The sequence below is a fragment of the Petaurus breviceps genome, unplaced genomic scaffold (genome assembly GCF_028583685.1).
Source record: "Petaurus breviceps papuanus isolate PSGF00001 unplaced genomic scaffold, PetGlider_PUasm1.0 186, whole genome shotgun sequence".
NCBI lineage: Eukaryota > Metazoa > Chordata > Mammalia > Diprotodontia > Petauridae > Petaurus > Petaurus breviceps.
This window is the reverse complement of record NW_027185798.1, coordinates 58,484,519-58,496,944: the sequence shown is the minus strand read 5'-3', so window position 1 is coordinate 58,496,944 and position 12,426 is coordinate 58,484,519. Positions and strand designations below refer to the sequence as shown.

The 12,426-nt window shown below is 37.8% G+C and overlaps 1 protein-coding gene across 2 annotated transcripts in view; it reads left to right on the top strand.

The window, feature by feature from the left end:
* The window catches only part of CDC14A (cell division cycle 14A), a 208,905-nt gene that overhangs the window by 125,290 nt on the left and 71,189 nt on the right, over window positions 1-12,426 (top strand). Inside the window, exon 6 of one of the 2 annotated variants that reach the window (XM_069090525.1) lies at window positions 3,411-3,458. The exons of the other annotated variant lie outside the window; for it this stretch is intronic. Coding sequence (XP_068946626.1) covers window positions 3,411-3,458 — 48 coding nt within the window. The remainder of the gene's footprint in view (window positions 1-3,410; window positions 3,459-12,426) is intronic. 2 annotated transcript variants of the gene reach the window in all.

Sequence of the window (12,426 nt, the reverse complement as noted above, 5' to 3'; positions counted from 1 at the left end):
CAAAATAGGAAAACCCTCAGGGGAAAAAAATTTACAAAGAACTTCTTCACAACGGACTTGTGAAGGTAGGTAGTGCAAGTATTATTCTCATTTTACAGATGAGGAAGTAGAGGCTCTTAGAGTTAAGGAACTTGGCCCATGATTGAAGTGTCTGGATACAGATTACCCAACTCCCAAGACCTGCACTCCATGTATTACAACAGATTGGTCTCCATCATAGTTGTATTGCCTACTTTACAAATTCGTTGGGAAGAAAACTCTTTATGAACTTGAAAGCACAATGGAAATATGAGTTCTTCATATTATTTGCTTTAATAATTTGCCCAGAATTTATGTGGAGCCACAGAAACAGAAGAATGGTGGATCACTTTGATTACATGGGGTAAAGGACATCACAATTCAGTGAAAGACATGCCGTGTTTGTAGTTAGGACCCTGGGGTTCAAATCCTAGCTATATTGCTCCCTCTGTGTGACCTTTGGAAAATCACAATTAGTCAATAAGCATTTATCAGATGTGCCAGGTACCCCCTCTGTCTTTCAGTGTCCTCAATTATAAAATGAAGAAGTTATTCTTAATATACTCCAAAAGCTTCCTTGCAGCTTGAAAACTGTGATCCTGCTATGGAAACCCAAGCCCTTCACCACCTTAGTCAGTCAGATAGCAAGCTTTATTAAGGACTGCCTATGTGACAAATGTTCTGCTAAGTTCTAGGCACACACAGAAAAAAATGAAATAAGCCTCACCCTTAGGGAACTTACATTCTACTAGGAGAAATTCATATACAAAGTAAACATAAAATAAAAATAAAGGCAGGGTAATTTCTGGAGGCAGGAGTTACTAGCTGCTAGGAGGATTAGGGAAAGCCTCATGAACAGTGAAGCCCTTGAACTGAGTTTTGGAGGAGGCTGTAAGTTCTTAGGGGGAGGAGGTGAAAAGGAAGTAGATTCCAAGCATGGAAAGAGAGAGAGAGAGAGATGGAAAATGGGATGCATATGAAGGACAGGAAGTGGACCAGTTTGACCAGAATGAGTACATGAGGAGGAAGGGCAGTATAATGGGAAAGGTAGGCTAGAAGCAGATGATGAGGGGCTTTAAATGACAGAGGAGTCAGTATTTTGATTTAAATAGAACTGTCTTTTAGGTATATTTATTGACAACTCTGGAGGGGGGCCATAGCTTGGAGCAGGGAGAGGAGGCATGGTCACTAGTTAGCAGTCTATTGCAAAAGTACAGCTGAGAGGTGATGAGGGTTTGAATTAGGACAGAGGCAGTGTAATATAGAAGAAAGAGGAGGAGAGATATGAATGTGTTGTAGAGTCATTAGATTTCGTAACTGATTTGGATGTGGAGGCATGCATGAGGGAGAATGAAAAGCTCAGAAGAGAGACATAGGGTTGGATATATTGATTTGGGAGTTATCTACAGTCTGTACTTCTCTCCTTTTACCTAGCCCAAGTTTGTGTATTTTAAGTGTGATACTTTTCTTAGGCCTTTTCCAATTCTGAGCAATATCTTCCCAAAGAAATTTGAATGTTTTCTCAAATACTTCTGTACAAAAGCTAAGTATCTTCATGTACTTTTGTCATCTGATTCTTGGTTTTTATATTGTTGTTTTATTTGACCTAATTAAAAATTTTTTCCAATTACATATAATTTTTTTTAAATTTGTTTTTTTTTTTTTAAATTTTGAGTTCCAAATACCCTCCCACCTTCTCCTCCCCCTTCAAGGAAAGGCAAGCAATTTGATACAGGTTATACATGTGTAGTCGTACATTGATCTAGTTTCTTGATATTGTGATTTACCTATCAAAAAATATTCAAGTGTATGTTGCATTCAAAACTTTGGCAGATACTTTTTGATTCTTAGATTTCCCTTACTTGAAGAAAGTCTCTGATAGGTTTCTAGTCATGGTTTCTAGAAGCATTGAAAGGGCCCACAGGTCATAAAAATATCTATGCTTAAGGAAAACACTAAATTATGTTGAAGATTTATTGCTGTTTGAAATACAACTTCAAAGACCTAGTAAACAACACCAGTGTCAAACTCAAATAGAAACTAGAGACCATCACACCAAATGTGAAGATCCTTGTGGGCTGTATATTGACTGAGAAAACCACAAGTGAACATTATCTATGTTTTATTGTATTTTTATCTATTTTGTTAAATATTTCCCAATTGCATTTTAATATGGTTTGGCTGTGCCTGGACCACATATTTGTTGCTTCTGGATAAGACCGTATCCCTTCAGTGGTTAATGATTCCCTGTTGACTGAGATCAAATGAATTTGATTTGGTTATTCTGGAAGTGTCTGTGACTACAAACATGGAAGTTTGTGGGCATCAGGTCTATTTCTGCATGCCAGGCCTGATAAAAGTGGTTTTCCCCTATACCTAAATCCTCTAGATTGAAGTGCTCCCACTAGTTTGTAGTAAATCTGTCGACCACTTCAAATCTTTCTTTTCCTGGTGGTAAAATTTTGGTCTTTATTAAAATGCTCTCCTTATTTGTGATTTTATATTCATCTGGTGGTGGTTTAGCTTTTTCTTACTTTTATTCACAGATCATTTCTGATTGCTCCTTGTGAGTGGTGGGTCTTTGTTCTAATTTAATATTAGGTCCTTTCATGAATACCTTCACCCCATCCAGAATTATTGGTATATGAATCTTAATGTTGAGTTTGTAGTAGTTTTTTGGGACTGTTGACTTTTTTTTAAAAGTCACTCTAAGGCTGAGAGAATTCCTAAAATTCTAAATATTGGTATGTTGAAATATAATTACTCAGTGACATTTTTATTTGGATATCTTTAGTTAGGGCCACAGTCCAGTTGGAAGGAAATTTTTTTTTTTTGGTTTGTTTTAAGGGTTTACAAAACTAGATTTATTCTCCAGCAAATATCAATGATTAGAAAATTTGAGTTTTAGATCTGACTAAATCCTAATTAGTGTTTCCATGGCATCTAGTTAATCTAATAGGTAGTAAACTTTTAATGACTGATAATAGCTATGAGTGTTATATATCTAATCAAGCTGACACAATCTTAGACTGCATTAATAGAAGTATGGTAGCTAGGAAAAGGGAGGTTCTGTTGCATTTTACACTGATGAGACCATATTTCTGTTCAATTCAGGGAATCATACTTTGAGAGATATTGGTAGAATATATGGTGTCCAGAAGAGGATGACCAGGATGATGAAGGAACTTGAAACCATATTTATTAATCTCAGAATGGTTGAAGGAATTGTGCCTCTGTAAGTCTAGATAGGAGACTTATGGTTGAGAAAGGACAGTGGTAGATGATGCACCATAATTATCTTCGAATTTTGAAAAGATTCCATGTTGAAGAGAAATAGATTTATTTTACATAGCTCCAGGAGATAGAAATGGGAAAATGGTTAAAAGTTTTAGGGAGACAGATTTTGGCACAGCTGAGTTTAATATGAACATTTTAACATGACCCTGAATGCAATGAGCTGCTTTGTGAAGTAGTGAATTTCTTTTTACTAGAAGTATTCAAAAGAGACCAGGTGATCTCCTAACATAGGTATACCATAGACAGATCTTATATAAGGCATGAAAGGAAGACTGTATTAGATTATCTCTAAGATCTCTTCCAACTCTGAAATCCTAAGGAACTTTTAATATTAATATGAACTTGGTGTGGTAGATTTTAGATACCTAATTACCCTTTTCCCTGCTTTAATAGCATTAACATTTTCTATCCTAATATATAGTGTATGCCTTTTAAAAGCTATTTTAAACACTTCTCTTTCAGACAACCTTTTTTTTTTTTGTTTTCAGTGACACAGGAGTTGAGATGGCATTTTAAAAAAGAGCCTTTGAGATTAGACATAAATATTGGAAATAAGACTGTCCATGTTTGCATCCGTTGTCTTTGAAGTTGGGTCAGTTACTTGGAAGTATTTTTATTAAAGTACTTTGATGAGTTTGTATTTGAACAGCAGACTAAAATGATGTTGAAATTTGGTGACATTAATGTTGCATATTCTTTTATGACTTAGTTATTCATGTAACTTCACATTGCCGGGTAGATAGTTTAGTAAACCTTGATATTGTAATTTATGTCTGTTAACTTCATTAAACCTTTCTTTGGTTATCTAAGAAATTTTAGGACTCCATTCTCTTTTTTTCTTTTCATGGCTTGGAGACAGATAGAAAAGGATGATAGACTTTTTTTTTTTTTAAAGGAATGTTTATCTGTTTCTGCCCCTGGCTCTATACAAATCTTGTTTCTTTTGATCGCTGGTGGTGTTTGACAAAGTGATTAAGATTAGTGTGAAGTTGGATTTTTTGCTTTCTATACCCCTGTACTGTTGGTGGTGTTTAAAGCATTACTGTTGTTCTTGCCATACTTTCTTGGACTTGATGATGAATTTTTTTATTGCCTAAAGGTCTGCAGGGTTGGCCTTACAAAACTCAGAGCATGAAACATTTAATTGAGGGCAGTGGAGACCTATTGAACTCACCGAAGTACTGCTGAACAATGTGTGAGTAGGTTGTCAGGAATTCCCCTGCTGAGGGAAGAGGGCTATCAAGTGTTATTATCTAAAACCACAAGTTGCATACCTTGTAGAAACTTTCTTTATTGTAATGCTGTTGAACAAACATGTTTGATTACAGAATTTCAGTCACTTGTGGAATATGTTCTGAGTTCCTGTTGCTATCTGGGCATATTAAAAAAAAAACAAACCAAAACTATTCTCCCTCAGAATTCATTCATCTGATTCTCTCCTGCATTTAATTTTATTATTTGAAAAAGGCAAAGTATAAGTCAGAATGAATAGCATTGAATGTCCTTTAGTTGATTAGGTTGGGCTTCCTGGAATCTTTTTCTACAGGTTTTTCCTGAGCGTCTATAAGCTAACCCTTATAGGAACAACTGCTTAAATATGTCACAGAATCATTATATGCCTGAGTTGGAATGTCTAGTCTACACTGTATCTCTTTTCCCTGACACAAATATTTCCTTACTCTAGTCTATTATTTACTCAGTTGTCAAAGTGCAAGTCTGATCTCTAGTCCATTATTTACTCAGTTGTCAAAGTGCAAGTCTGATCACATAACCCTGCTATTCAGTCAGGCTCACTATTACCTCCAAGATCAAATATAAAGCCCTCTCTTTAGCATCCAAAGCCCTCTTCACAAATTGGCTGGCCCCTTCCTACTCTTTTCTCCTCTACCCTGCACCTTGGTCCATGCCTCGTGCATAGTAGGCAGTTAATAAATACTTGTTCTCTTCCTAATCTCCCATAATTCTATCACCATCCACTCTGTTGATTATTTCCAGTGTATCCTATACATTGCTTTTTTGTATCTAGTTGTTTTCATGTTCTCTCCCCTATTCGACTGTGAGCTCCTTGAAAGTAGAGATTCTTTTGACTTTCTTTGTATCTCCAGTACTTTGCACATTGCCTGTCACATAGTAGTAGTAAGGGCTTAATAACTGTTTATTGACTGACTAGTCATCCATCCTTCATCAGCCATTATATGCTTGAAAGTCTTCAGTAAAGGGAAGGGATGAAGGTAGAGCACACCTTCAAGGCAGTCCGTTATAATTTTTGCGATTCTGTGTCCTCATTCTTTGCTCCCTTGTCCTCATCTGTCCTTAATACTAACCCACGTTTATGTCATACTTTGAGGTTTTCAAATTGCTTTTCTCACAAAAATTCTGTGGGATTAGGCAGAGCTGTAGCTGTATTTTACAGTTGAAGAAACTGTGGTTCACAGAGGGTCAATGATTTGTTCAAGGTCACATAGGTGGTAAGTGACATGGTTGAATCTGGAATTAGGACTCCCAACTCCCCTTACTATCTTGTTGCACAGATGTCAGGATATTGGCAGAGATTTTGACCAATGGGGTAAGTTTTAGGTTCTAAGCTAAAATTTACAAAGAAAGATAAGACTGTTAGTGTCTTTTCCTGTTCTCCTCACCTCCTGATACCTTTGCCATTCACCCATAAATCCTGTCTCCTCCTGACCCAACAAATGTCATGGGTTATTTGGAATGGCAGCTCTATTTGTGCTCATACCTTTTCAAATTCATTGCATTATGCTAGTGTTCTTTTTCAGAATACTGTTATTGCTAATAAAATTTAGATTATGTCATCTACTTTGGTTCCTTGTCTTTTTTCTCTTTGTATTTTGATGTAATTAATGGAGATATTGCATTACATCAGTTCACTTGGTCTGTTGAAGAAGGTGTATAGGTACAGTTTTGGGAAGGCACAGTTGTCTTTTGGTTATAACACTTGAAGTAAGAATTGAATGCTATTTATTTCTCAGTAGACTGTGCAAAAAGGGGGATAAAACCACTGCATAGTTTACCAGGATCTTACATTTGAAACTCACTGTTCATACCTTTCTTTACTGGAACAAAGTATAAGCAGGTGGGATGGATAATGGAAATTCTAAGATTGATTTTCATAAAATGGTCATGTTTTAGAGCTGGAAAAAGGTACCTTAGTGGTCATGTAATTCACCTCTCATTTTATGGATGAGGAAATTCAGGTTCCAGGGAGGGTAAACCTACCTACCGTATTTAGTGATACAACTAAACCCAGAGGTAGGTTTCTCCGGGCCTTGCCTAGTGTTCTTTCTGTGGTATCATGCTGCCTATGAGAAGGTCTGAAAGCTATGACTCATCAACCATAGGTAACATTTTTATTTATGCTGTGTATGTCTTCTAGGAGAAAAAAAATGAGTGTATTGAGAAAAGTACTTCATAAGTTAGGCATGTTTTCAGAAATAACTGGCTGTGTAACCTTGAGCAAGTTACTTAACCCCAATTGCTTAATAAAAAAAAAAAAAGTTAGGCATGTTTTATTCAAGAAACCACTTGTTCACTCCTTGAGAACATGAACTATGATAGATCAGGAACAGTGCTGTAACTTAGTCTTAGAAAATGGCTTATGTCATGGCTTACAGTAGTAAGAGGTTAGAGGTGAGACTGGAACTCTGAGCCACCTGACTGAGGCAGACTTCCTATTCACTCTGTCATGTCTTTCAAAAGCAAAAGGTTAGACTGGTTCCACAGATTGCATTCCATTTAGATTTTGTGGGGTCCATAGTAGTAAATTTGCTCTGTAGCCTTTAACATGTTTGGTAAAACCCCTCACCTGCTTGTCTTTTAGTACAATCTACTAAATGTGAATCTCCTACAAAATCTCTGGAGTTAGAACCAAACACGCTTATTTTGTAGGTCAATTTCTTTAACCACTCTCCTTAGGATTTCCCCAAGTATGCTGAGTTTTGCTTTAAATACTACAAAAAGTATACTCTGGCTACATATTTCCTTTTAAGATAAAATACATACTTCTCAACATAGCATTTTAAATCCCCCACAATCTCCCCCTCCCTGTCTCCTCTGCTCTGCTGGCAGCTCTTCAGCTTTGCCTCTCACCCCCTGAGAATGTATGTACACCTGTGCCAAGTTCATCTCTACCCCTGCCCTTGTGAGAAGCAGCTCTCAGCTGCTGAGTGGATGGAACGCTGTCTGCAGTGGTGCTAAAATGGCCAGATGTTTGGACAGATGAAAACCTCAGCATTTTGACAGCAAGTCCCTTGACCTCTCTTGTCCCCAGATGTGGATTCCAAACTAGTGCCGTCTCAAGGGACATTGACACAGCAGCCAAGTTTATCGGGGCTGGGGCTGCCACTGTGGGGGTGGCCGGCTCTGGAGCTGGGATTGGGACTGTGTTTGGAAGTCTCATCCTTGGTTATGCCAGGAGCCCCTCCCTGAAGCAGCAGCTTTTTTTCCTAGTCATACTGGGCTTTGTCCTGTCTGAGGCCATGGGGCTCTTTTGCCTGATGGTGGCCTTCCTCATCCTCTTTGCCATGTGATGGAGCCATTTCTATCCCCCTACATTTCTGAATGTTCCTCCTCGTCCGCCTGGTCCTTCCATGTCTCTTCCAGCCTGTGTATACCTCCACCTCCATCTTACCAGGCAGCCCTGGGGAAAGCCATGGGCTCAGGGTTTGACAGAGGGGAGACAAATAAATACTGTATTAATAAGCTGTTAAAAAAATCCCCCACAATCTGAGTTTGACTTACATTTCCCATTGGTAAAATATTGGGGTATCTGTTGTACAAACCTAAGATTAATGGAGAAACTGATTTTCACAAGAAATGTAAATGGATCATATATGGATAAATTCCTGTTTAGCTCACATTCTAGCATTTAGTACCCCAGGAAAACAAACATAAATGAAAATTTTCTCTCTTTTTATTAGGTTTATAAAATCAAAACACTTTTCTGCCTTTTACCATCAAAATCAAATGCAATATTTTCATTCATCAGTCATTTATTGAACAGCAATTATTATATTCAAGATTTCATATAATAGACGCTGAGGATACAAAAGTGAATGAGATAAAATGCTTGCTCATGAAGGAACTTAGATTCCAGTTGGGAAAACGAGATATGTGCGCTTACCTTGATATTTCAGTGGACCTGTGATTTCACTGGTGTGGTTAGTCCCTTTACACTAACAAATCTCAGTGAGCATCTACTATATGTTAGGTTCTGAGCTAAAACTGGGAATACAAAGAAAGGTAAAATAAGGAGTCCCCAGTCTGATGGGGGGACAATGTGAAAGGGAGTGTGTGCAAATACATGCATGTTTATGTACATGTATGTGTGTGTATGCCTGGATGAAATATATACATGTGTATTCACAAATGCAGGAAAAATTGTAGATGATCCCAAAGGGAAGGCATTAACATTAAGGCGCATCACAGTAGGCTTTCTGTAGAAGGTGGGATTTTAGCTAGGTAAGCCAAGAAACAGAGATGAGAAGGGACAGTATTCCAGGCCTGGAGGATAGCCAGTAAAAATGCCCAGAATGGAGAGTGAGGAACAGTAAGGAGACCAATGTCACTGAATCACAGCTTATGTGATAGGTGTTAGTTTGTTGTGTGGTGGGGAATAAGGTGTAAGAGGACTGAAAAGTTAGGAGAGGGGAGGTTATGAAGGACTTTGAATGTCAATCAGATTGTTTTGTATTTGGTGCTGGAAGTGATAGAGGGCTACTAGAGTTTAAACAAGTGTGTTGGGAAATGTGTGACATGACCAGAACTGCGCTTTAGGAAGATCAGTTTGACCTTGATAGCTGGGGGGAAGATGGTCTGTAGTTGGGAGACTTTTGGCAGGGAGACCAACCAGCACAGTATCAAAGGAGAGAAGGGGGCATATATCAGAGATGTCAAGAAGGTAAAACTGATAAAACCTGTCAACAGATTGGATTCGGAGAGGGAGAGAGAGTGAACAAATTGAGGGTGACACCAAGGTTGCAAACCTGAGTGGTGGCCTCCATTGTAAAAGGGAAGTTTGGAAGGAGGAAGGGATTGAGGGGAAAGAAAAGGAATTCGATTTTGGACATGTTAAGTTTAAGATATGTATAGTAAGAAGTTGGAGAGATTAGTCTGGAGATTAGGAGAGAGATTAGGGCCTGTAATCCATTAATACCTTCTTATTTTGTGTGATTCTTTTCTTGTTTTTCTGCATATGATATACAGAAGCAATTTTACTTTGTATATAATATAATTTAAAATGAGTGATATAGTCAAGACAAGTACCATAAGTGTTCCAAGAAGATGAGGGCATGAGGTCATACATGTGACTGAAAGGCTGAGAAGATAGCATTGAAGGATAGGATTTTAACAAGTGGAAATGGGAAAAGGGAAAGGGTAACATTCTATATTTAGGCAAAGGACAGATAGGTATAAAAAATAAAGGTGTTGGATTAAATGACCTTTGATCCTAAAATGTTGTGCTCCTGTGGGGAAGGTTTCTTCATTAGATAGTGTCTTCTAGTTTGTAGGAAAAGATAGAGAAAATTGGGAAAGAAGCAACAAGTTTTAGTAACATAGCTGTTGATAACTCTTATTCAGATGAGTCCTGAGGGTTTTGTCTTGAACATAGTAGGCACTTAATAAAAGTGATCTCCTTGAGGGCAGGAAGTGTATTTTGCCTCTTTGTATTTCCAGCATTTAGCACAGTGCCTCATACATAGTAGGTACTTAACAAATGTTTATTGATTGTTGAATTTATTGAACTGAAAGTAAAGTTTCTTTTTTGATTAGAAACTATTGTTTCCTGAAATTTGTATTCTAAATACACCAGGAATAATTTCCAGATACCATAGCCTTTGTTAATGAGACATATGTTCTAAAACCTAGTTAAGATTCATTTTTATTGCTAAGGAGATAATTTTATAGCATCTTTTGAAAGACGTAAGATTGTATTGCTGCCAAAGGAAATATCTAGACATTAACTTTTGGGTGGGTAATGTTTGACCAGATCACAGCATCTGAATTGTAGGGGATCGAGAGATTGTTTATTCCAACCCATACCTGACCAAGAATTCCAATGACACTACTCCAAATTCACTTTAGTTTATTAAGCGTATTAAGTGATTACTCTGTGCATGAAACTGTGATAGATACTGAGGAGAGGCTATAAAGGCAAGAATGAAAACATGTCTTCTTCCCTCAAGCAACTTAACATTCTTTTGGGGGAATCAGCATATGAGCAGATAAATAAAGACAGGGTAATTTGAAGAAGAAAAGAGTATTCATAACCAGAAGTTTAATAAAAGCCTCCCCAGAGAATGTGATGCCTGGACTGAGCCTTGAAGAGAGTCAGGGATTCTAAGGAGCCAGAGGTAAGGGGTGATACAGTCTAGGCATCGGGAACATCAGCACAGAGGCAAGAAATGAAATGTTCAGCAAGTTTGGCAGTTTGACTGGATAATAGAATATGTGAAGGAAATTAATGTAAAATAATATGGAAATGTATGTAGTAGAGCCTTCAATGCTAAGCTGTTTGTATTTTATCTTAGTGGTAATAGGGAGCCACTGAATATTCTTCCAGCAAGGGAGTGTCTAGGCGTGGTTATATTTGTACTTCAGGATCCATTTAAATATCTTCTGAATAAGATAGTGAAACTCCTTTAAGGATCACAGAATTTATAGCTTGAAGATTATTTTGACAACTTTATCGAGGAAGGATTGGAGAAGGAAAAGACTGGAAAGAGGAAAACTGTTTTGGAGGTGATTGCGATAATCTGCATGAGAAGCTGGGAGAACATTAACTTGGGTGTTTTTTGGTCACGTGAGTGGAGAGAAAGGGGATGGATTCAAGAGATGTATGAATTTAAGAATGATGCTTAAAGGTGAAGAAAATGAGTTACATCAAATTTTAGAGTTCAGAGGGCTTTCAGGGGCTACCTAACGCAATCCATACCTGAAAAAGAACTCTGACAACATAGTCAATAAATGATCATCCAGCCCCTAGTTAAAGATCTCTTAATAAGGAGGAACTCACTGTCTCCTACGCAATTCATTCCACTGTTACTTAACTCTGATTGTTGGGAAGCCTGTTCTGATAGTAAGGCAAATTTACCTTGTTGCATCTTCCGTCTAACCCACTGAGCAGAGAATATCTCTCTCCACTCCAGTTCAAAGTGATCTTCCTAAAGTGTAGGTTTCTCCCTCCCACTCTCCTATTTCATTAACCTCAGTGGCTCCCTATCACCTCCAGAATCAAATGTAAAACAATATGTTTAGTATTCAAAACCTGTCATTATGTAGCCCCCTCCTACCTTTCCCATCTCTTCCACCTTACTCCCTTTACATAGTCTATGATCCAGGGATACTGGCTTCCTTGCTATTCCTCATGCAAGACCTACTCTCTCCTAGTTCTGTGCATTTCCATTGGTTATCTCCTGTGCTTGGAATTCTTTCCACCTCATCTCCATCTCCTGGTCTCTTTAGCCTCCTTCAAGTCTCAGCTAAAGTGCCACCTTCTAGAAGAAGTTTACCAGTCACTTTGTGTGCCTTCTCTCTGTAATTATCTTCAATTTATCCCCTAATCATGTTGTTTATACATAGTTGTTTTCATGTATCTCTCCCATTAGAGCTTTGAGAGTAGGAATCGGTTTTTCGCCTTTCCCTGTATACCTGGCACATAGTGGGTGCTTGTTGACTGACATGAATGGGAACATAGAAGGGAACAAATTTTTTTAAAGCACCATCTTGAACTAGGCACTGCTAAGTGATTAACAGATATCATCTCATTATCTCCTCCCAAAAGGTGGAGGTGAGGGGGCAGAACATTCCAAGTATGGGAGACAGCCAGTACAAAGGCATGTAGTGGAGTAGCTTTTTTTTTTTAAATTTGAGGAAAAAACATGATTAGTTGTTGAAGAACCATCAAAGGAGATTGAAATGGAGAAGTACAGGAGGGAAGGTTAGCTGATAATCTCAAAAGGTGCAGAAAGGTAAAAAAAGATGATTGAGAAAAATACATTGGATTTGACAGTTACTAGGTCATTAATAATCTTAGCAAGAACATTTTCAGGAGAGAGGTAATATTAGATATCAGATTGCAAGGGACTGAAGAGT